Source organism: Gasterosteus aculeatus, chromosome 1 (assembly GCF_964276395.1).
Source record: "Gasterosteus aculeatus chromosome 1, fGasAcu3.hap1.1, whole genome shotgun sequence".
Taxonomy (NCBI): domain Eukaryota; kingdom Metazoa; phylum Chordata; class Actinopteri; order Perciformes; family Gasterosteidae; genus Gasterosteus; species Gasterosteus aculeatus.
The window spans coordinates 26,945,143-26,968,951 of NC_135688.1; the positions used below are offsets into that span (position 1 = coordinate 26,945,143).

The 23,809-nt window shown below is 48.1% G+C and overlaps 4 protein-coding genes across 5 annotated transcripts; all 4 read left to right on the forward strand.

The window, feature by feature from the left end:
* Window positions 1-83: 83 nt before the first annotated feature.
* Window positions 84-3,839, forward strand: cyp4f3 (cytochrome P450, family 4, subfamily F, polypeptide 3). Of its 2 annotated transcripts, XM_040187250.2 has the most exons (13): window positions 84-429; window positions 665-809; window positions 911-964; window positions 1,112-1,239; window positions 1,380-1,501; window positions 1,579-1,725; window positions 2,047-2,167; window positions 2,238-2,304; window positions 2,410-2,539; window positions 2,653-2,786; window positions 2,878-2,942; window positions 3,009-3,091; window positions 3,163-3,839. In XM_040187250.2, the coding sequence occupies exons 1-13, from the start codon at window positions 238-240 to the stop codon at window positions 3,377-3,379; spliced, it is 1,605 nt and encodes a 534-aa protein (XP_040043184.2). In that variant the 5' UTR covers window positions 84-237; the 3' UTR covers window positions 3,380-3,839. The 2 variants fall into 2 exon arrangements, with proteins under 2 accessions (XP_040043184.2, XP_077956380.1); XM_078100254.1 differs by having other exon boundaries at window positions 2,238-2,539.
* A 4,259-nt stretch (window positions 3,840-8,098) lies between these two features.
* LOC120824259 (trace amine-associated receptor 13c-like) lies at window positions 8,099-9,449 on the forward strand. The gene has a single exon (XM_040184950.2). The coding sequence runs from the start codon at window positions 8,469-8,471 to the stop codon at window positions 9,447-9,449; it is 981 nt and encodes a 326-aa protein (XP_040040884.2). The 5' UTR covers window positions 8,099-8,468.
* Window positions 9,450-10,438: 989 nt separating this feature from the next.
* LOC120824250 (stomatin-like protein 2, mitochondrial) lies at window positions 10,439-14,034 on the forward strand. The gene is made up of 10 exons (XM_040184938.2): window positions 10,439-10,733; window positions 11,458-11,610; window positions 11,735-11,834; window positions 11,929-11,987; window positions 12,268-12,369; window positions 12,465-12,599; window positions 12,794-12,938; window positions 13,244-13,323; window positions 13,441-13,569; window positions 13,651-14,034. The coding sequence occupies exons 1-10, from the start codon at window positions 10,692-10,694 to the stop codon at window positions 13,747-13,749; spliced, it is 1,044 nt and encodes a 347-aa protein (XP_040040872.2). The 5' UTR covers window positions 10,439-10,691; the 3' UTR covers window positions 13,750-14,034.
* Window positions 14,035-15,299: 1,265 nt separating this feature from the next.
* Window positions 15,300-23,406, forward strand: LOC120824244 (vascular endothelial growth factor C). Its single transcript, XM_040184926.2, has 8 exons — window positions 15,300-16,195; window positions 18,234-18,471; window positions 18,643-18,833; window positions 19,159-19,289; window positions 19,384-19,487; window positions 19,710-19,844; window positions 20,248-20,449; window positions 21,555-23,406. The coding sequence occupies exons 1-8, from the start codon at window positions 16,103-16,105 to the stop codon at window positions 21,676-21,678; spliced, it is 1,218 nt and encodes a 405-aa protein (XP_040040860.2). The 5' UTR covers window positions 15,300-16,102; the 3' UTR covers window positions 21,679-23,406.
* The last annotated feature ends 403 nt before the right edge of the window (window positions 23,407-23,809 follow it).

Sequence of the window (23,809 nt, forward strand, 5' to 3'; positions counted from 1 at the left end):
TGATCAAATCGTCCACTTAAGATAAAATCAAATATAAAAGCAGTGTATTCATATCAACAGCAGTAAACAAGACTCATGTCAACAATAAAGGCTACAACAATGTGCCTTTTTAACAAAGGAAGTCCCCCTCAGGGGTTACACCACTTCCTCCTGTTGAAATATTTGGTTGGAACGGTTTGATTTCCACATTAGTAACTTGTCATTGTGAAGACGGTCACACTCTGTTTCTGTCCCAGGATGTCTCTCCTGCCTCTAGTACTCAGCTGGACGGGCCTCGGCCAGGTCCTGTTGGTGCTCGGTTCAGGACTCGGAGCTGTCGTCGCATTTTGGACCACGAGGCTGCTGCTGCGACACGCTTGGTACACGCACAGGCTCTCCTGCTTCAGCAAGCCACGCGCAAACTCCTGGCTTTTGGGCCACCTGGGCCAGGTAGGAGACCCAAACACAACCACACACACACACACACACAAGGCTGTTAAAACAGAAACGCGCAGATCTTTTCCAGAAATACGCTACGCTCGCTCGATGTGTCAGCGTCTTACAGGATGTGTTGCTATTCATTATGACCAATATTTCCTTTGGGTCACAATGAGAAGATTGTAAAAAAAAAAGAGTCATTTTGAATGAAAACGTTGAATTAAAATAATGATTTGTATTGCGTCAGATGCAGAGCTCAGAAGAAGGTCTCCTGCAGGTGGACGACTTGGTGCACAAGTACAAACACTCCTGCAGCTGGTTCCTCGGCCCTTTTTATCACCTGGTCAGACTGTTCCACCCCGACTACGTCAAACCGCTGCTTATGGCGCCCGGTAGTGGATAATTACTGGGATAAAATACTTTTTGGAAGCAGGATCCGAGCTATCAATTAAACATTTGCACATTTTGTTTTTTGCTCCTTCCCTCCATCCAGCCAGCATAACGATGAAGGATGAGCTCATCTACGGCCATCTGCGTCCGTGGCTCGGTGAGTGAAATCGCTGCAGCTGCTCCGATGAAAGTCTCCCACTTATCAAGTCAAGCCGAAAGGTCTTGCTCATGGATCTTCAACATACGGTGCGTTGTTGTGCAACTGCAGTGTTAATCGCAATCTTCTCCCCCCGTAATGTCGCAGGACAGAGCCTGTTGCTAAGCAACGGGGAGGAATGGTCTCGCAGGAGACGGCTGCTGACTCCGGCTTTTCACTTTGACATCCTGAAGAACTATGTTGCCAAGTTCAACACCTCCACGAACACCCTGCATGTGAGACGTTACGCGCTAATACCAGAGAGCGGGGCGTTGATGCGTTGCATTACTTTCTGTGTGGAAATCAGGGCGAGATGTGCACAGAGCTCAGAGGAACTGAATGCAAACGTCTCTGTTGCGTCTCTGCTGTGTCTCAGGATAAATGGCGCCAGGTGGTCGCTGAGGGCTCGACGGCTTTAGAAATGTTTGACCATGTCACTCTGATGACACTGGACAGTCTGCTGAAATGTGCCTTCAGCTACGACAGCGACTGTCAGAGGTGAGGTGACGCGCGCTTGTCTCAAATGCAAACCCGCCGCGCTTTCATTCCTGTTTTTTAAATGTTTCTCTTTGCAGGTCCGTCAGTGAGTACGTGTCAGCCGTAGTGGAGCTGAGTGACCTGATAATAGAGCGTCGGCATAAGATTCTGCACCACTGGGACTGGTTTTACTGGAGAACAGAGCAGGGAAAACGGTTCAGAAAGGCCCTCGGCGTCGTGCACGGGTACGGCTCACGGACCGGTGTGACCCTATGACCTTTAGGTAGAAGGCAGAGATGATGGAAGAGATGCTAAAGTCTGCCTTTACATTTATACTGGAAAATTATGGCTTATTAGTATGCAATTTTGTTTTTCAGTATCGTTGTATTCTACTGTCACGTCACAACCTTTGCATTCAGTCATCTATCTTAATCCTACTTGTACTGTATGATATTAAAACATATCAGAATACTCCATCTTGCATCACATTATAGTAACACATCTTATGAAATCATAGTATTGTAACTTCTTGTTCTGTTTTATTCGATATTTGTGTTTATTTGCAGCTTCACCAGAGAGGTGGTGCAGAAGCGTCGAGCTCTGATCAGCCAGCAGACAAAGTCGGACACAAATTTGACCAGACAACAGAGGAAGAAAGATTTCGTGGACATCATACTGCTGTCAAAGGTAGTAGAGAAGAAGCACTAAGAATGGGACGATCACTAAATTACTGCAATTTAATTCTGTACAATGACAGGATGCAGATGGACGAGGCCTAACAGATGAGGAGGTGCAGGCAGAGGCCAACACCTTCATGTTTGCAGGTGAGACGGTTAAAAGATGGCTCAAAATTAGTCTCAGAACCCAGAGTTTTCCTCCAATCAATTCCGCCCCCCCCTCCCCTTCCCTCACCCAACCACTCCCCAAAGGTCACGACACAACAGCCAGTGCGATTAGCTGGACGCTGTATAATTTAGCACGCCACGACCACTATCAGGACAAATGCAGGCAGGAGGTGATGGATCTGATGCAAGGACGAGACAGACACCAAATAGAGTGGTAAGAAAATGATGTAAAATGCCCAGTAAGACGGGGGGGTGGGGGGGGGGCAATGTCATCACATTGTTAAAATAAGTCCCCAATGAATCAGACGTGAACATCTTCATTGAAAGGGAGGATCTGTCCAACCTTCCCTTCACCACCATGTGCATCAGAGAGTCTCTGCGGCTGCACGCTCCCGTGCAGGCTGTGACCAGGACGTACACCCGGGACATGGAACTGCCCGGGCATCGGACCGTACCAGCCGGTGAGAGCGGGGGGGACTTTCTTTTTTACATACATTCTGCAAAGGAGTGAAAAACCTCTGACGGGTTCTTCCTTCTGTGCTTCCTCCCAAGGTGCCATCTGCTTGGTCAGCATTTATGGGACACACCACAACCCCGCTGTCTGGACGGACCCACACGTAAGAAGTGCAACAGATCTCACGTGGCTTCTTTTCACTTGACCTGTGTGATTTATTCCCGCGCAGGAGTTCCGCCCCCAGCGGTTTGACCCGACGCGCACAGCGGACCGGCCCTCTCACGCCTTCATCCCCTTCTCCTCGGGCCCCAGGTACTCCGTCCTCGGTCTGACATGATTGGGAGGACGTTGGTGCAGACAACAACCTGTACGTGTTCCTGCAGGAATTGCATCGGGCAGAAATTTGCGCTGGCACAGCTTCGGGTCGTCGTGGCGTTGACCCTGCTCAGGTTTCGCCTGACCCCGGGAGAGAACCCCGACCTCGGGAACGGGACCAGGCCCGGGGGGGTTCGCCGTCTTCCTCAACTCGTCCTGCGTGCGGAGGGAGGCCTGTGGCTGCGGGTGGAGCCTCTGAACCCGGAGGAGCTGGAGGATGAATGACCCCGGATGAAGAGCACTGTTGTGTGTCGTTTCCTAATCCATATTACAAACGACCATAACTTATACACTTGCAACACATATTATTATTGAAATGACATCACTAGTGATTTTTTTCAGAAAGGTGGTATTTAATCAAACCTCCTCAAAACGTACAGCTATTTTCCGTGCAATTAATGCTTTGAATTTACTACGTCCTCATATAACTAATGCAGCTCGTGTTGTCATTTTGAAGGCGCGCCGTAGGCCATTAACTACCTGTGACGTTTGCCACTGCTTTGCTTTTGTACTCATCTGATCCCTCATTAAAAGTTGCAGGTGTACTGGACAATGTACTTTGGATTTCTGGAATGCACTAGCATCTGATTGTATTATGGGTTATTGTTTGTTATAAATGTTTTCTGTGTATTTCGTCTGTCTGTCAGCTAACGGGGATCCAGCAAATAAAGAAATAAACAAAGTATCAAGTTGGTTTTGAAAGAATTCAGATTAAAAAAAGAATGTATCCTCATCCTTAAAAGTGACCTTTGGCGTAAAACCACAGGTTTAAGAAAATGAACTAAATAGAATATCTGTATTTTAGTTTAAGCAGCAACATTTCAGTTCACATTAGTTACCACACAATTCAGTTTCCACACAAATCCCCCCCCCCGGTTTCCAAATCAACTACCTCGTGGTAGTTCCGCTTTTTGCAGAGCTCGACCAACGTCAAATTGTTAGATATATGACGTCTCAAACATTTCTGGCCCTTTATAGACATGTGTATTCATATCAGAGACAATATTCCTCTAGATAAACAATAAACAAGCATTTATCAAAACAATATTCCTCAAATCTGTCTTTCAGAGTTAAAAATTCACATTACCCAAATGTGGAGTTTACGATAACATTCGAGGAAAACTACTCAAGTGTCATAGGAACTTGTGGGTATTTAAAATACATTTATTGTCCACTCAAACGATCGTTTTTCACCCATTTGACCTAATGTGCCCACGCCATTACCTAATTAACGCAGGCCAAACAAATAATGTAATATCTCCCATATCTACCACAAACACACGCAACTACGTACAGAGACAGCGGCGGTAATACCTCCGAGATGTAATTACAGCAAAAACAAGCACGGAGAGGAACCTCATTAGCGGAACTCGCCTGCTGCACGACGACTCTTTAAAGTGACACGTCTGAACCCCCGGGGCACCGGGCCAATTGGAGGTGTTAAAAAAAACAAACCGTCGGCACGAAAACAGGTCAACAAGTCCAGCGGCCGCTGTCCGTGTCCCTAATGGTTCTGAAGCTCTGAGCGGTTCAATAAACACTCTGTTTACACTGGATTCTAACTGAGGAAAAGTCTTTTGGTTGAACATTAAACCGGCATTTTATAAACTATATTTGTATGATACTTAGAATACCTAATATGTGTATTAAAATATGCAACTCAGTATGCCGAGTAGGTTCCATCGAAATCCACACATCACACGGAGTACATTTGTTATTTTTTGATCCTGTATCGTTGAGAGATTTTCTCAACACTGTGGACGTGACCTTCTGACGTAGTAGAACGCGGTTGGATGTCGAGCTTGTGCCGCAGCGACGCCGCGATGAACGACGAGCGCAGAAGGCCCGAACAGTCACAACTTCTCTGGGCTTCTCATCCGGAGGCGTGAGGCCGTTTCGAGTCACTGTACATTATTTTCATTAAACCCAAAGAGTTACAGACAAATACCCGTGGAGGCCTTCAGAGTGAGCCGATTCAGGAGGAAATGGTGTACCTACACTACGGAAACTATACTTACGCATTTTGGTAAATGCTATTTATTTACTACAGACACCTTTCATATAGACCTCATTTACAGGTTCATGTTTACGTGGTTTAAAGTCTTAGTTTAGGTCCATATTTGCAATGCAACCGCATATAAAGCTACGGCTCTATTTGTGTTCACATCTTCCGCCGCAAACTAAAGACACACCTCTTCAGACTCCACCTCGACTAAAAGACTAACAAATTGTAGCACTGAAATTATACTTATAACGGCACTTATCTATAGAAAATTGTAAATTGGCTTATTTGATGAAATTACACTTTCTTGTTTCTTGCTCTGCTGAGTTTGTACCCCTATGGTTGAATGCACTTATTGTAAGTCGCTTCGGACAAAAGCGTCAGCTAAATGACATGTAATGTAATGTGTAGACCAGCGATTCCCAAAGTGTGGGCCGCGAGAGGTCATTTACAATAAATAAATAAAGTTTTTTAATTTTCAATTTTTAAAAGTTTGAAATTATATAAATATATATATAAAAATATTTATGATGCGGCACGTTAGTTATGTGAAACATTAGTTGATGAAGCACAAACAATTTTAACGGACAGATTAATAAAACAATGACGCTCTCGCTCGAAACGGCTGCTCTTGTCCGCCTGTCGTTGTTCAACAAATGGGGCGCCCTCTTGTGGTATTAAAGTAAATATACCGCATTTTCCGCACTCCAAGGCGCACTTAAAAGGCTTTAATTTTCTCAAAAACGACAGTGCCTTATAATCCGGAGCGCCTTATATATATGGATCAATTGGTTAATCGATTGATCCATACTGGTTGTACACAGCGCTCAAGGCGCTCTGCCAAAAATGCCAAAGCTCGTCTACGACGGCGAGATGCTGAGCGGCGCTCAAGCGCGTGAGATACGGATCTTGTTTCAGGGCGCGTCGGAGAAACAAAGCTGTTGTTCTTGCCGAGCACTTCATGAGATTAAAGAGTGAGAGACGGTGCCCTTTTCTCTACAGTAGCTGAACCATCTTAACGGGGAAAATAAGTTATTCTAAAAGGAGCCGAAGATTTAAGGCGTGGATGGCGAGGGGGGCGGCGGGAGCGGACGCACCTCGCAGCATCGATCGGACCCTGAAAGCACCGTCTCCACCTTACTGTCAAAAAGAACAACAGCAAGCGCGTAGAAAACTCCTTCGAGCGTGAGCAGAGATTCTCCTCGCGAGCAACGAAGTTCACGTTTCGCAAGCGAGCAAATACCTCGCGGAGACGAACTTTTGCTCGCGGATGTTTGATTTTGCTTAAATTCTTAAGGTCTTTAATCATTTTATTTTGATCAGAGTTGTAATAAAAGGTTTGGGTGGGCCGCGAAAGATTTTCAGATATCAAATTGGGCCGCGGCATTCTTGAGTTTGGGAACCGCTGTTGTAGACTTTTGAGGCACAGTATATAAACAGAGCTTGGAGCTGCTCTATGATAATGAAAATGAAAACCCTACTTTCTATATGGTACACAAAAAAATGTCACCGTAAATTAACGGTAACTTACTGGCAGCAAGTCCGCCAGGAATTTACCATTATCTTACGGTATAATACCGTAAATGGTTTTTAAACTATGTTACCGGAAAATGAATTACAGTAAATTGGTGTGAAATTTACAGTCAATTAACGGTAAAATACTGGCAGCGGATGCCAGTAATTTGCTGTTTTTTATGGTACACTGCCATAGAATACAGTATGTTACCGTATTAGTGGATAATGGATTAGTGTATGCTATTGTAAACTTGAACCAATTTTACTGTGAATTAACTGCAATTTACTGGCATTCGACGCTGGTAACCTACTGTTTTATTTACAGTGCCCTACTGTAATATACGGTATGTTGCCGTATATTGGATTACCATAGGATTACTGTTTTTGTGTTATAAATACCAGAGTGTTACCGTTTACTTATAACCGTATACTTTTGCATTTAATTCCCCACAAATTAAAGAAAGACAACCAAACTCATTTCGGTCATAGTGGTTGGAGTTTATTAGATGCCTTTAAGACAAAAATGTTATGACATTTGTAACCAAGAACAAAACATAAAATATGCCGCATGTATACAATAATAAAAAAATGAATCATAAAATTATTAGGAACAAGGTAAACTAACTGCAACAATCAGCTATGGAACACTTTCTATTGACCGCAGCAAACGGCCGGCGTTCTTAATCCAGTGCCTCTGTAAAACCAAAATAAAATATTTAGACACTGTCATTGGTAAAATATTAAAATTACAAGGATGAGGAAGACAACAAGATGTAAGGAAAGAGAATGTCATGCTAGGCAAATAACACTTACCAACGTTACTTGGAGAGACGAGGCAATGAGAAACTCCTCCGATGTTGAACTGACAGGCGTTCTGGATGAACTGAGACTACGCGTCTGACGTCACGTTCAGGAGCAGTCGGTCACGATTAAGACTCAAATGACTTTTAGGCAATGAACACTTTGAATAATACAAATATTTATAATCTTTACATTCCGGCAACTGAAATGACAGCGAAGGCGACGCATTGGATAGGGAGGGTGTGCTGTGCAGCACAAGGTTGGCGGTTTGAATCCTGGCTGCTCCATGTGCCAAGTCGGAAGGTTCCTGAGCAAGACACATAACCCCCAATTACTCCACATACAATGTGGAGTAATTGTCAAACCATGGGCGTTTTGGATAAAAGTGACAGCTACATGTACAGTAATGTCCTGTAAGTCAAAGTCATCATCGAATCTCATGAGATACTCATTATTCTCATTATGATGATACTCATTATTATCTCGTGGGCTTCCATACATTAACCTACAACAGATGTAGACGGATTGTGATTCACTGCACTTGTATGTGTATTTACACCACTTCATAAAATATATGTAACATGCAGTTGAATTACGGTAGTCTGCTATTATTGTAAATTGACAGTTTTAACTGTTTATTCATGACATTGGCCGTTTACATTTATTTACAAGCAAGGGATGGAAATTTAACTGTATGTTACAGTTATTATGACATACTATAAGATACGGTTAGAAATGCACCGTAAATTTACAGCAATTTGTTTCTGTATCTGTGGCGGTAGGTGGACACATAATGTGTGAGGGAATAAAACTAAAGATAATCTGGAGAGGGAGGGGGGGGGGGGTTAATGACGTTGGCGATTCTGATGGGGGACAGATGTTACATCATCTCTCTGATTGGAAAAGAGGGAGGGAGACGAGGAGGATAAAGTAGCCGTCTGGCAGGAGGTGGTGCCCGCTCCTCGCTCCTCGCCCCTGCTCCCCTCCTCCCCGACGATGAACGTCTCCGAGGGCCGTCTGCTCTGCTTCCCCGGCCTCAACTCGTCCTGCACGCGGCTGCCCAAACCCCGCTCCGAGGCGGCTCTGCTCTACGCCCTGCTGGCCTGCGTCTCCCTGCTCACCGTCGCCCTCAACCTGCTGGTCATCGTCTCCATCGCCCACTTCCGGCAGCTCCACAACCCCACCAACACCCTGCTCCTGTCCCTGGCCGTGTCCGACCTGGTGGTGGGGCTGCTGGTGATGCCGGTGGAGGGCCTGCGCTACACGGAGACCTGCTGGCTGCTAGGAGAGCTCATGTGCGCTCTGGCCCCTTACGTTTCCTACAGTCTGCTCTCCGCCTCTGTGGGCAACATGGTGCTCATATCCATAGACCGCTACATGGCTATCTGTGACCCCCTGCTGTACGCCTCCAAGATCACCCCGAGCAGAGTTAAAGCATCGGTGTGTGTGTGTTGGTCCTGTTCCATCCTCTACAACGGCTGCATTCTGATGGGCCACCTGGGGCAGCCGGACAGGTTCAGCTCCTGCTATGGGGAGTGCGTGGTGGTCATCAGCCACGTCGCAGGCACAATAGACCTGTTCTTGTCCTTCCTCGGGCCCTGTACAGTCATGGTGGTTCTCTATATGAGGGTGTTTGTAGTTGCCGTTTCCCAGCTGCGTGTCATTCGGTTGCAGATTGTCGCTATTAAGGTTACTCCGTCCGCTAAAAGATCAGAGAGGAAGGCAGCCACGACTCTTGGGATTGTGATAGCCGTGTTTCTGATGTGCTTCTGCCCGTATTACTATCCCTCCCTAGCAGGCGAGGACACCTCCACTAGCTTGTCTTATTACGCCCTGGTGTCTTGGATCATGCTGTTGAACTCCTGCGTCAACCCTCTGATCTATACTCTGTTTTACCCCTGGTTCAGAAAAGCTATCAAACTCATCATCACCCTCAGAATACTGCAGCCTCACTCCCAGGAGTACAAATTGCTGTAGACAGGGCTGAAATCTCACATTAGATGTAATTTACCTGTATTTTTTTAAACCAATGTGGTCTGCCGTAGAAGCATCGATCCACAAGGGTCGCATGCACAGAGCTTTGTCTCCTGAAAACACGGCTCATTGCTCAGCAAAGAGCAGCGTTTATGATGTCTCCCTGCACATGTCTGTCCATTGCCCTTGACTGTATATTTTCTACATATTTCTGCTATATTCTTTCACTGTAAAAACGTTTACCATATTGTCATAAGCACCAAGAAACCATAAGGAAGTGACTATTAATGTGTGCACTAACAAGATGTACGAAGAAATATTGTAGATGTTTCATCAGTATAAAGCATTGACTGAATTAATCAGACTAATTAGTAGCCGTCTTTCCTTTGCACAAGTCGTTTTATCACGACCACCATTATTCAGCTTTGAGATATAGCTCCATATACTTTTCTTTACAGCTCTCCTATCAAAATAACCAACGTGGTGCTGTGTGTCTGCCATGTTTAACTGTATTGCTGTCAGATGCACTTCCTTGTCTTTCTGATGATACAAATCTCTGTTTGTGAAGAAAATCCGTCTTGTGTCCCACCCAAATTAAAAAGTGTCCACTCCCCACACAATAAAATGTGCCCAAATGTCAAAAAGGATGATAAAACATTTGAGTAAGCACAGATACCTTTTTAAAAAAAGAGTAAGTAGAAGGATCCATTCTTTCCTAAGACTAAACTAGGCATGAGAGTGGACGAGGCTTTGTCTATTTACATATGTTATTCAAACATAAATATGAAGGGTGAATTTGCTGAACACTCAAAACACATCTCAGCGAACCTGCCGTGTTGAACCCCGGTCGGACTGCACGCAGTTTCCAGCTGCGGCCACAGGAGGGCGGTGCTGCACCACTAATGACTGGAGACACCCTGAAAGATGTGCAAAACACAGAACACACTTAAATCCACCAATGCATTATATCATGTTGCATAGTGTACCAGTATGTTGTTGCAAACCCACAACAATAAAAAAATGAGTCATAAAACAACCCTGTAGTCTGTCGTTGATAACATAAGAGGCCACGGTTCGCTATGGTCGTCAGAGGTCATCCGAGGCGCTGCAGGAGGTCATCCGAGGCCACAGGGGGCGATGTAGCGCGGTGCCGAATGAAAGCTAACGCCGTCGAGAGCAATGGGGACAAGTCTGGTTATAACACCGTAACGTTTCTGTCACTGGTTAACCGGTTTCATTTTAAGCATGTTACGGACATTGTGTCAGGCTGGCGGATTCGTTTTTAAGGTAAAACAACACTTTATTTGATAATAACAGCCCTTTTTGTGCGAGTTGAGACGTCGGCTAACCAGCTGCGTGCTAACGTTAGCCGCATGCTACATGTTAAACAGTCTCTATGTTAGCCAGTTATCTACAGCGGCTGCACTGACATGTAAGCGTCCTATCTGCGCAGTTATATGATTAATTGCTGTGATCGGAAATAATCAGACGGTTATTAGCTGTTCCTGTTTAGCCCACAATTTACTATACTAGTTGCATTGTAATCAACGAAATGCTGCGCGTCAGTATTTACAAATTTGATTAATTATAATACGCACATATCATCAATGTGCTGATGCTTCTGTCATTTTAAAGCTCTACCACCAATACAAGTCAACTTAAATCATTTACAGAACAGCAACAAGTCAGCTACGGCTCTTCGAGACGTCATTTTTACGTAAATGACGTCACGGACCGAATGTTTTCAGTGGGCACGGTTAACTCCGAGGATTGGTTTCTGTTTACTGTACTGCAGTTACTGTTGATTTAATGTTCTTTTGCATAGATCGATAAGGGAACAGTTTGGTTTAAGTCTGTATGTACTTTGTATTTGGTGATTTCTTTTTTTTTTACACCATGTCCGTAAATATACACATAACATTTAAAATAAACTAACACTTGAACCCCGTTGTCGAACAAAACATTAGAGATGGGACGGATTGACTGATCTGTGTGTCTCGTGTCGCTGCAGAACTCCCAGCGGACGGCGCCCAGACTTTGTGTCGCGCCGATCCAGCAGCGATGGGCCTCGCGCTTACCCATGAACACCGTGGTGCTGTTTGTGCCGCAGCAGGAGGCCTGGGTGGTCCAGAGGATGGGTCGCTTTCACCGCATCTTGGAGCCGGTATTCTCTTTTTGTTTCAACAGGCTTGAACCAGAGCAGCAGCCACTTTGGGCTCTGTGACTACAATCTGTACATTAATGGAGCACAGACATCATTTAAAACCGTCTTCCGTCCTTTCTCACAGGGACTGAACTTCCTCATTCCCATACTTGACCAAGTTCGCTATGTGCAAAGCCTTAAAGAGATTGTTATTGACATTCCCGAGCAGTCCGCTGTGTCCCAAGGTAAGTTTTTCCCCTCAACGCGCACACGCTTATTATTGGATCTAATTTACTGTCGCCATGGCTGACTGAATTGATGTGTTCTGTCTTTACACAGATAACGTGACTCTCCAAATAGACGGAGTCCTTTTTTTGAGAATCTTGGACCCTTTCAAGGTGTGTTGCTAACAGGACGCTAATACTACAAGTTATTCTTGTATAAAATGTGCCTGATTGGAGTTATTAATAGTAATCACTAAACAACTAATATTCTCCCCATCACATGGCTGAACACCAGATATACATTCAGACAGGCAGACATTTATTTTTTTATTACTCGGACCATGTGACTGAAGTTATAGAACGCCGGCTCGTAGTAATGCAGCAGCTGTCCGTTACCCGCAGGGGGCGCCCGCGAGGATCACACAGGAAACTAATGAGTTCTGTGTCTCTCCAGGCCAGTTACGGTGTGGAGGATCCAGAATATGCTGTGACTCAGCTCGCTCAGACCACAATGCGCTCAGAACTGGGCAAACTCACGCTGGATAAAGTATTCAGGGTGAGAAACATGTGTGCATTAACGCTGCAGCAAAAGAAAGGAAAACGGTGTGTGTGTGTGTGTACCTTGAACTTGTCGCCTCTGTGGATTTCAAGGAAAGGGAGTCTCTCAATTCCAACATGGTCCACTCCATCAACCAGGCGTCCGCCGAGTGGGGAATCCGCTGCCTGCGCTATGAGATCAAAGACATACAAGTTCCTCCCCGTGTTAAAGACTCCATGCAGATGCAGGTAAGACGCATAACCTTCTGATTGCATCCCTGTGATTCAGGCGTATTGCATTTAGCGGTATTCTGTGCAGTGCCCTAAAGAAGTATTATTTGTGTGTTTTTGAATATAACAAGTGAGACAGACACTGGGGTGGTTTTTGTTTCCTCGGCGGAGAGCTATTTGAGATCCGTCTTTGTTCTCCGCTTCCTGCGTAGGTGGAGGCCGAGCGCAAGAAGAGAGCCACGGTGCTGGAGTCTGAAGGGACACGAGAAGCAGACATCAACATCGCAGAGGGTCGCAAACAGGCCCAAATCCTCGCCTCCGAGGGGGAGAAGGCCGAGCAGATAAACAAAGCAGCCGGTTGGTGCTTTCGACTTTTCCCCTCAACGATTGCTACAGCGGGATTTGTCACGCATGATTCATGTGATCACAAGTGTGATTGAAGGGCCCGTTGACGTAGGACCGTCATTACTCTAAATCCACAAAGTATTTAATTGCGTGCCTGCAGACTGTGTTACAACAACGCACAGTGATCTCCTCATTGAGACTTTAAGCAAACCGAACATCCGAGCGCATTAGAGTTGGAGCGAGTCAAGAGAAATGGTGAAATAGGAGACTTAAAGCCGACCATTAACGCTCCTCTACGCGCGGGTTTTTGTCTTAAGGTGAGGCCCAAGCTGTGTTGGCCAAAGCGGGAGCCAAATCCAAGGCCATTCGTCTGCTGTCGGAGGCTCTGGCCGAACAGGTATGAAGTCGATATCGTGACGTTGTTGCTGTCGTTAAAGGATTAGAAGAGAGTCCCCTGTTGTTTGGAAACGTTATCGCCTGCGACCAGAATCCTTTCGCCTGCTTTCCCGAACAGAACGGAGGTGCGGCGGCGTCGCTGAGCGTGGCCGAACAGTACGTGTCCGCCTTCTCCAACCTCGCCAAAGAGTCCAACACCATCCTTCTGCCCTCAAACACCGGGGACGTCGGTGGAATGGTCGCACAGGTACACTGGTGATGAGATTAAGACATACGAGGAAGTGAAAAGGTACACAATGGTTCATGTTCTGACCCTCCCCTCCCTCAGGCCATGAGCATTTACAGCAGGCTGGCCCAACCGAGTCCAAAGGAGAGCACGAAGACGGAGGCGGACGAGCCCGCGGCCCCGTCGACGCCGGCCCAGTAGCCGTGAACGCCGGTAATGCTCAGGCTGCGGAGAGGAAGAGGTTCACCGCACGGAGCACAATGGGCCCCGCTGTGTGCGCTCTGCGCCTGCGGCACAGGACGTCCTGTGACCGAGGGACCGCCGGCGGATGAAGGGAGACGACGGTGCAGAGCAGGCGCAAGCCGGGAAACATGAGCGCCTGAGCCACGGATTATGTCTCTTGTGTTGGTGCTTCCTCGTCTTACGTGGACGTTTACTGGCTCTGATGTTGTGTATAAAATTAAATCTTTTTTTTTTTCAAACAAAGTTCCTTTTGTTTGTGTTTTTTTTAACCTTGTATATTTCTACTGCGTGAGACCTGCCAGTGTCAGTTTGAGCGTGAGAATCCATTGAGGGCATCATTTTTAAACCCGGACATGCTTCGCTTGTATTTGGTTCGTCAATAAGTATTTTATCGGGTTTAAACTCTTGTCTTTCTGCCATTGCGCAAACCCGCCATCTCGTCCTCACTGATCAGATGATTTAACCTTTAACGGTCTCGGATCCTGTGCCCCCACCTCACGTGGAGAAAGCAATGCCTGGAATGTGGGTTTGGGTTGCACAGATCAACACACAAAGCGCACTGCAAGCAGACACTTGCCGCTGTGTGTGTGTGTGTCTGCGTGTGCGTGGGGGGGGGGGGGTTGTGCCGTCATTAATCCTTGAAAAAAGGCTGCCAGTAATTGGCCCCAAAAAATCGGATGTTTTCTCATTCGATCTCTTCCCAGACACACCTCCCTTCTCCTCTTCCCATCTGTCCGCCCGGCTTCCACATAATCCACCCTCACAGTTGCCGGCGGCTGCTTTTCCCCCCTCAGAGAGGTGGAGGAAAAAAGAAAAGAATATCTTAGTATAGACAAAGCTCCAGCTGCAGCTCACCTCTTCTGACCCTCCTCCTCCTCTTCCTCCCTGACACACAGACACACAGCCTTGGGGCAATATAGTTAAGGAGGTATAACCAGAGGGGGGGGGAGACCACGGTGGAGCTTGACAACGTGTGAAGGGGCTGCAGGTGTGCGCTACCAAACGTGTGGCTTCACGTGTCTCTTTCTCTCACGACATGGAGGGAAATGGAGAAGGCAGCAGGACTGGGCGGCAGCTGCCACGAAGCAGAGGCATCAAAGGTATTTGGCGGCTCATAAAAAGGCACTTAGTGCGGCAGTTAAGCGGCACCGCTGGCTGCTACAGAACACACATGTTTTTAAAGCCTTACTGGCAGCTGCTCCCGTCCGCCGGGGATTACAGACATGGACGAGACAAAGAGACCTCCAGATAAGGGACCAGAGAGCAATCAGGGAGAGCGATCAGCCACACGAGGAGCCAAACAAATCAAGGTTCCAAATGCCACTGGCAGGAGGAGGGTGGCACGTGTCAAGAGCAAGTGTGTCGGCGCCAAGGCGACACTGCAAACCCCGCGGGAATGAAGAGGAGAGTGCCGGAATAATCAGCTACAACGCAGAATCAACTCCTTTTGAATTCTTCACTCCGCCCACAAGACACAAGCCTCCTGTTCCTGTATTTATTCCTCCTTCACTCCAGCAGGACGCGGCTGAGGAGGACGCACGTTCACTCTGCTTGGCCTGTCTGCATACCTCCTTTTCTTTTTCACTCCATTGGGAAAAGGCTCCTTCCTTCGTTTTCTCTCTCTCTGCCTCTTTGATGCTTCTCAAAGGATCAGACAACCTTCCAGAACAAAAAAAAGTTGTGTCAGATTTAGAAAGAAGAAAAAAAAGACAGACAGAGATTTGCCCCGGAGGTTCACGGGGAAGAAACAGGAGGCAGATAAAGGCAGGGGTAATCTGAGAGAGGGAGGGGAAGAGCACAGCTGTTGTGTGCAGAGGAAATACAGATAAAGAAGGCGAGTGTGAAGGGCGAAGGAGAAGAGACTGACGAAGACGACCAAGGCTGGAAAGGAAGAAGAAAGAAAAAAAGGAGAGACAGAAAGCAAATCGTTTCAAGGTTGAAGGTCAAGACAGACACGGAGGGATAAAGAGGCAAAGCGAACACCTGACATCAGATCACAGCGCGGCGAGAATGGAGGCCCAGCACGGGGAGCGGCCTCCTCCGGAGTGAAAGACGACAGGAGCCGTCGTACGACGCCAAGCGAAGAGGAGGCGACCTCCTCATCATGTCTCATTCAGCTGGTTTCCCGACTTCAAACAACCTGCGCCGGAAGAGCAACTTCGTCCCGGGATAGAATGAAGAGGGGAGCAACGAGATACCCGCCGAGCCTGTGACAGCCCCCCCCCCCCCCGCCCCTCCTTTTCCTCGTCTCATCCCTCTTTCACCTCACTGACCTCCTCCTCCTCCTCCTCCGCCTTGCTATCTCCTCACTATGTGGATACCAGCCCTGCTCCTATGGATGCTTAATATCAGCTCAGGACAAGACTATTCGGACTTCTACCAGACGGGAGACATGGGCACCGAGGTGAGCCATTCCATTCCCTCTTTGTTTCTAAGAACTACTACGCGGAGCCGTTTCTCAAACGTACTCAGCTTGTGAAGAAAAAGGGCCCTTTGCATCGGGCCTCTGCTGGATCTCTATGCGGTTCACACGCAGTGTCTCTTAAACTCAAGAGTAGGAAGAATTGATGATGCACTTTTCGGTTTTGTGCGACGGGATGTGTAGGAGCTGTAGAATTCAAACATGTGTCACAACTCTCTCGTTGCCTTTTCGTTGGAAGTAGAAATCGATCGCGATGACAGATTCCTGGACGAGATCCGCCGACATACGAACGTCTTGGAATTGAATGAATGAATCCCGACCCGTATTCGGGCGGACTAGTCGCTCGGGGAAGTGAAATGTTGTGTTTGTGCGTCACATTTGCTTCCGACGCAACGTGTTTATACTGGAAGGAGCGACGGACGCGCGGGCGTGTGGATGTGCGTGAGTCTGTGCGCCAGCAGGATCTAACGCTGGGCTCAATCATCCACCATGACCTCGTAGTCCCACGGCGCTGACCTCACGTCCTGCGATCACTGAAGAACACAAAAGGAGGGAGGGAGGGGAGGACTTTGAAACAAGGAGAGAAGAATCCTTCCTCCCAACTGTCCATCAATATTATTTTAGATTGTGTCTCTAAACTATTAACGGTTATGGAGCCTCAGGCGGTTTAAACAAAATCTGGTCCGCCGCCCCAAAAAAGATACACTTATATATACAAATATGTAATTTGTTGATGTTAGGGAGAGATATTTGTGGCCTCTACTAAAAGTAATGAAACCTCCATCGGCATGCAGATGTTTGCGTGCCATTATATCCACATGTGAGCACAGCTGTTCATCCTCAGAGAGCCACCAGCGTGGTAGCTGTTGTGTTAATGCACAACTCCCCGTTTGTTGTCTTACTGCGTGTGTGGAGACATACGAGACGGCTGGAAAGAAGGGAAGGGGGGAGGCAGACCGGGGGGGAGAGAGAGAGAGAGACAGAGATAAATGGAGGGAGATCTGGATTCCGTTTGGGAGATGCCAGCTGTACCAGTTTGCTCCTCCTCGGCCTGGGAAAATAAACAAAACACGCTCGCTCCCCGGGGGGGGGGTTCATATGTGATGCTCGAGCGGCTGACTCCCGACTGACACTCGGCCCCTCCGAAGTGATCCTTCATCCGCCCGGATCTCCACGCAGCGGCAGAAAAACCATTATGGGGATGAGTCACGGCGCTGAATGCTAATGGAGCTACTGTAAAGGGATTTAGTCTCACATCGGCCTCGCTGAGCTTATTTCCCACAATGCACTGCTGTCTGTGCCATGAAGTGAGCACTGTGACCTCTTCACGTGCTGCTGATGATCTCTGCCCATTTCTTACTATTTGAAAAGAAAGTCGGGCCACGTCGCAACTTTTTTTTTTTTTAAGGAAGAATACCAGAAGAGAAATATGCGCGACGAGGCAACCAGAAGGACTTGGATGTAGAACAAAAATGCCCCCACGCGTTGGTAAAGTGGATCAGATCACGGCGCCTTGCTTGAGGGCACTGCAGCAGCAGGTCAAGTCGTTTCCAAATGTGTCCCGTTGCCTCGGGTGACTGTTTGAAGTCTGAAAGCTCTGAACGGGGATCCACAAAAAGATCCAAGAGCAACACAGAGCCAAACAGAAATAAATCAAACGTTGCCGCTTCCTCGTGTTCTCAAATGCAACCACGTGCGTGTGTGTGTGCGCAGAAGGTGCGGAGAAGACCAAAGAACCCGTATTAACTAACAGTAGCAACGTGTTACAACACATAGGAGGCCACGCGAGGTATTCACTGTTTATCCAGCTCAAACCAGAGACTATCGCACTGGAAATTTTACAGAATCTAATAGTTTTTCTACAAAGAAACTAACCTCGAGATTGAAAAGTTTCGCGAAGAATGTTGTTTTTAACCAAATGTTCTCCGCCCTCTTCTTGGGGACGACACCCACACTTTGTCACATTGACACATTGTCGCGTGGTTGACGTCGGCCTGTGCGGTTCTCTCCGGTCCTGCAGGCTCCTGTGCCGCTGGATGACAAGCCCGGTTTGGAGTCAGTGACGAGTGTGGATCAGCTCCTGCAGCTCCTCTACCCAGAATACAGTTTGCTTCAGCAGTGCCTGAAGAAGAAATCCTGGCACGCCGCCGACGTCCCGTCTTTTTCCTCGGCGAGGCCTTCGCTGGACTCCGGCACCGAGGATCTGTGGGGGCAGCCGAGGGAGGAGGCCCTGTACAAACTGGACGGGACTCTGGAAGGTAAACGGAGAGATTCTTTACCAGAATGCACATTACAGTAAATCGACGTAAAGACACAAGATAAGAGACTCCAATCAGGTCGGGTCTCTAATTTAAAAAATGCATATGGAATGAAAATCAGATTCTTAACTGGTTGTTTCCATCCATGCCTTCATCCCGCATGTTTCGCAGTCATCATGGAGGAGATCAAGCGGACCACCTGCCAGCCCCGAGAGGTGTGCGTCGAGGTCGCCAAAGAGTACCCAGAATCCCCCAGTCAATTCTACCTCCCCCGCTGCGTGGTGCTGCACCGCTGCGGCGGATGCTGCCAGACGGAGGCCCACTACTGCGGCAACACGAGCCACTCGCTGGTCAACAAGACGGTGAGCGCTGCCCCCCCCCCCCCCCCCCCCTCCCATCCCATCCCTTCCCTTCCCCTCCGACGCCTCCTCACGGGTTTGACGCCCGCTCGCATTACGCGGCCCTCTTGGTATTTCTTGGTGCTTTCTCCCGTCCGCCCCGCCGCAGTGGGACAGCCTCTGGCTGCAGCTGGACATCAGGTGGAAGAGTCACGCACGGGTTGCACAAGCTCGCGAAAGATTACATCACCTCCTGCACGTCAGCCGAGACGCTTCCTACACGAGTACACATTCCTCAAGCGCGCGCACGCAAATCTCTGACCTTCTCCCCGCTCTCTCCTCCGGGCAGTTGATGGAATTTTCCCCGGCCACGATGGATCACTCAGTCGTCATGGTGACCTTCGTCAACCACACTTCGTGCGCATGCCTCGCCAAGCGGCCGCTGCACTCCATCATCAGGCGGGCCGCGACAGATCACCTGTGAGTGGGGGCGAGGAGTGACGCGCATTTCTGAGTCAATCGACATTTCCGCTGGAGTTTTAACACGTGTGTGTGTGTGTGTGTGTGTGCGTAGGTGTTCCCCGCCCCACCATCCCTGTGCGTCTGGGTCACTGTGGGATCCAGTGAACTGTCTTTGTGTCTCCACGGAGGCCATAAACTACTCTGAGAGAGAGACGGGTCAGTGTGCATGCGTCACTTCGGTCACCAGTGGAATGAAGATACATGACTCATCGCTTTTCTCAAATCTGTGTGTTTTCTGTTAAACACGGGATGCACGTTTTTTTAGCTGAACTCCATCAGGTTTTCAGGATGTGGGTCAGGAAGTGTCACGTTTCCATGGCTGCATAGAGACTAAAAAGTTTTTTGTTTTTTTTTACCTTCTTTCCACGTGGCTTCCAGATGTGCTGGACGCGGGTCTGCTGGCTCTCTGCGGGCCCAACAGGGTTCTGCACGAGTCCACCTGCGAGTGTGTTTGTCGAAATGGACTCACCGAGGACAGCTGCGATCCAGGATGGAAGCTGGACCACGACACCTGTAAGCACGGCCTCGGTTACTGTTCTAATAAAGAAAACAACAAACAAATATGAAAGCAGCGAGAGTTTGGACACGGAGGACAAGAGTGGTCCTTTGTTTGGGAAAAGGGGGTTTAAAAGTGGCACCTTTTGTGTGGCCCCCCACTGGTTTCAACAGGATTGATTTACTGTAAATACACAAAGTTGCCGAGAATTCAGTAGGCAATCGGGCGAGATGGAGCAGGAAGGCATGAGCGCAGACAGTGGGAGGTTTTGGGAAGCAGGGCGACATACAAACATCTAACAAGTCCGAACCCGACCTCCAGATATTTGGCAACGAAACCAACAGAGCTGCTCAATCCAACGTCTGATCGTCTGCGTTTCATTGTAAACCAATTTTTAAAAGAACCTCTCCCTTCCCTCAGGTGAATGCCAGTGCGAAGGTCAAGGTGAGGGGAAGTGGTGTCCCACCGGCCAGCGGTGGGACGACGAGCTGTGCGGCTGCGTGTGCGCCGCCGAGTGCCCCGGGAACCAGCCCCTGAACCCCGACACCTGCCTGTGTCAGTGCAGGGAGAGTCCGCAGTCGTGTCTGCGCCAGGGCAAGAGGTTCAACCCCAACTCCTGCAGGTACGGGTTCGAGTCCCTGAGCCTCAGAGGATGCCTTAAAGGGAATGCATGAAGCAAAACGAGTCAAAGTTATGTCAGTGAAAACTTCGGTGTTCTGCTTTGGAAAATAGTGAACACTTTGCACGCAGTGGAGGAACCGGCAGGAATGACACAACTGTATTGGCTCGACGGATGTGTGTGTGCGTTACCAGCTCTGCTGCTGCACATTAGTTCTCAAGACAACTTCCATTTGGAGAAAGGGATCTGTGCGAGGCGGGGGGGGGGGGGGGGGGGAGGGAGTTCACAGGGGGGAGAAAACAAGCGAACCCTCAACGGGCACGTCGCATAAACTGAAACAAGACGCCCTACTTCCCCCGCGCTCTTCATCTCACATGTTTCCACATGACCTTTTTACGGACACGCGGACGCGCGTGCGTTTTACCGCGTGCTCGTCGCGGTTCCCACAGCCGACGGGGGGGGGGGTGGGGGGCCCAAGGGCCCGGCCTGCCTTTGACCCCCCGAGACGGGTGGAAAAACATCACTGCAGACAGGGGCCGTCCATGTCAGGGGTTTTTCTCACCGACGCACCGGTGACCGCTCGTGACGGGGTAACCTAGCAACCGATTTGACACATGAAATCGTGCCGACCGGTTAATTAGCTTGAAGCTAATTCTAAGAAGAATGACGACCCAACAAGGTTCAAATGGATGCTGGAGGAGCAGGTGCAAATCCACTTTCTCATTCCATCGTTCTTTGGAATATTTATTTCTTCTCTGTGGTTTGATTCAACATCTGGTCACAGGAGGTGGTGCACAGAAGACAATACAACTACTGTGATCCCAGATCCCCGTATTATTCCCCTCCCTTCCCTGGGGGGGGTTTTACCCAAAAGGGATGTGAAGATCTGATAGTGTTCATGCCAAGAGACTACAAGAGCCTCTGTGCTTTTATTCAGTCTCGCTTCCTCCACCCTTCCCTCAGAAATGTTCTCTTCCAATCCCCCCCTTTCGTCTTCTCTCACACGCAGTTTCTAAATCCTTTGGTATATTCACTTCTCTCCTCTTTCTTCCACCCTCCATCTTCCTCCCGGTTGACCTTTTTTTATTTCTCTCCCCCCTCTGCCCAGCTGTTACAGATTGTCTTGCAGAAAGCCCCGACGCAACTGCCTGGCCGATTTCCACTACAGCCACCAGGTCTGCCAGTGCATCCCCAGATACATGACGCCCAACTTGACGCCCAACTGGAACTAAGCCACCGAGGCCGGCAGAAGGAGCAGGGCCGCGGGCGGCGACGCAGAGCCAAACGTCTTTTTTTGGTCTGAAGAGAAAGCGGAGATGGAGGAGGGAGGGCCTCCCGGGTGGGTGGAGCTGCGCGTGTATGTACTGGATTACAACAGCAGCACTTAGGGGAGTGTTACGCCGTCTGTGCTCTGACACTCAAAAATGTCGACGGGTGGCCTCAAGGTGAGAAAAACCAAAAGCAGACAACTCCCCCCCCCCCCCCCCCCCCCCCCCCCCCCCCCCACCCCCCCCCCCCCCCCCCCCCCCCCCCCCCATCACATCCCCGCATGCAGGTTGAACTCTTGAAAGCCGAGTGACCCCTCGACCAGAGGCGACGAGGTGTATCTGACCCTTAGGACGCCGATCACGCCTACCGTAGAGCAGGGCGGCCAGAGCGGACCAATCGGACGCCGAGCCGGCGCTCATCCCCCCACCCCCCCCCGCCGCCCCATCCTTCCTGCGGGCCGCAACGTGTCCCAGCAGGAGGCTCAACCACCGGCACGCCGCAGAGACACAGCGCAGCACTGCGGCAAATGGAAAGTGGAGTCAGATAATGACAGGCCAGACTCCAATACTTCTTAGTTTTAAAGATGAATTAAGCTCGAGGCACTTTGGCAGTCGGAGGCAGGACATGTTTGAGGGGTTGAAGGATGCTTTTTTTTTTTTTTTGAGATCGTAATGCTTCGTGCCCGGGGTGATGCATTCAAACAGCAGATCTTCATTTTAACAAAGGAATGGAGCGAGGCTGCTTGTTTTTTTCTCTTCAGGCTGCTGAGAAGAAAATCTTTTCACGTACTTCAGCTTCCTCACTTCTTCAGAGAGAAGATGCCAGTCAGTCTTTAATTAAACGCTGTTATATCCTCCAGTTTCTACTCGCCGCGCTCACGCGTGGATGACTCCGATCACAGCTAGTAATTTAACACTACACACTGAGTAATATTATTTGTAAATATTTAAATGTTTTTCATATTTAAGTGATATTTTGAAGAGCGTATCACGTGGAGTTGTAAAATACCGTATTTAAGTCCCTATCAATACTCAATACTATGCTATATATTATTTTGCAATGAAAATATTTACATATCTTTGTTCGAGTTTTTTTTCTTGGATTATTGCCAATTTGGTGTTTTTAGTTGCTATTTCGCTTGCACTGCAAGATCAATTTTATCCTGCGCATACAGCGTTAAAAACCCTGCAATGATTTTAGGGATAAAAAAAGATGTTGAAGATTTATTTCAGTGTAGAGATTCTTTTTGAGATTTTGTTTTAGGGCTGAAGAGCAAATTTGCTTTTTGGCTGTTCAATATTTAAATTAGTCATGAAGTATTGATTAAATTCTTTGTCAGACTGATATGTTATACTTATTATGTTAAATATGATTTTTTAAGAGTCGCCAACAACTTGTGAGAAATAAAAAGTATCTAACAGGTTTAGATATTCTTTTAAATAGTAAAATTTCATAGTTCTTCAATTGAATGAACACTACCTAACAGTGGCTACAAGTGATGATTATGGGATGCCGCTGACACGCTGAACGTTTCTTCAGAGAACAACGTGACTTTACAACTAGAGTCCAACAATCATCGCGCTACAGTCAAACCAGACCAGGCTGCAGCAGCCAAACCCCTGAATGTATCCAGCTGAGCATTTGTGTATTTTATTGCCCATAAATTAAACTTCGTCATGTAAAAGGAACAATGTCTCTTTTTTTTTCCTTTCCATAATTTGTTTTCTGTCAATTTTAATCACCATGACAAGTTTTCCCCTCACAAATATAATTTCTATAATAATAATACATCGTGTAAAGAAATGTAGCACACCTGTGGGGAGGAACCCGACTGCTCCTGTGGTCCCGTTGGCTCCTCTTGTCTGTCTGCGTCTTCCACAGTAAACAACATGGACCCTGATGGTAAACAAGGAGGCCGTCTTCCTGCCACGTCAGTTGGCTGCATCGTGAGCTGAAGGTTTGAGCACGCCGAGCGTGAACGGAGCAACGGATTGAACTCTGCAGGGTTCATATCCTCCTTATTCAGCGATGCGCTTCTTCCTTTTGGGACAAACTCGGTCGGTCCACCGATGAAAAACACACTGTAGTCCAGCC

Bases quoted from the DNA above. Each gene is read 5' to 3' on its own strand.
- LOC120824250 (XM_040184938.2), top strand. From the start codon at position 10,692: ATGTTACGGACATTGTGTCAGGCTGGCGGATTCGTTTTTAAG. The intron at 11,835-11,928 runs GTAAGTTTTTCC...GTCTTTACACAG, and splicing joins GCAGTCCGCTGTGTCCCAAG to ATAACGTGACTCTCCAAATA. The intron at 11,988-12,267 runs GTGTGTTGCTAA...GTGTCTCTCCAG, and splicing joins GAATCTTGGACCCTTTCAAG to GCCAGTTACGGTGTGGAGGA.
- cyp4f3 (XM_078100254.1), top strand. From the start codon at position 238: ATGTCTCTCCTGCCTCTAGTACTCAGCTGGACGGGCCTCGGCCAGGTC. The intron at 810-910 runs GTAGTGGATAAT...CCCTCCATCCAG, and splicing joins ACCGCTGCTTATGGCGCCCG to CCAGCATAACGATGAAGGAT. The intron at 2,168-2,237 runs GTAGTAGAGAAG...GTACAATGACAG, and splicing joins ACATCATACTGCTGTCAAAG to GATGCAGATGGACGAGGCCT.
- LOC120824244 (XM_040184926.2), top strand. From the start codon at position 16,103: ATGTGGATACCAGCCCTGCTCCTATGGATGCTTAATATCAGCTCAGGA. The intron at 18,472-18,642 runs GTAAACGGAGAG...CATGTTTCGCAG, and splicing joins ACTGGACGGGACTCTGGAAG to TCATCATGGAGGAGATCAAG. The intron at 20,450-21,554 runs GTACGGGTTCGA...CCCTCTGCCCAG, and splicing joins TTCAACCCCAACTCCTGCAG to CTGTTACAGATTGTCTTGCA.
- LOC120824259 (XM_040184950.2), top strand. From the start codon at position 8,469: ATGAACGTCTCCGAGGGCCGTCTGCTCTGCTTCCCCGGCCTCAACTCG.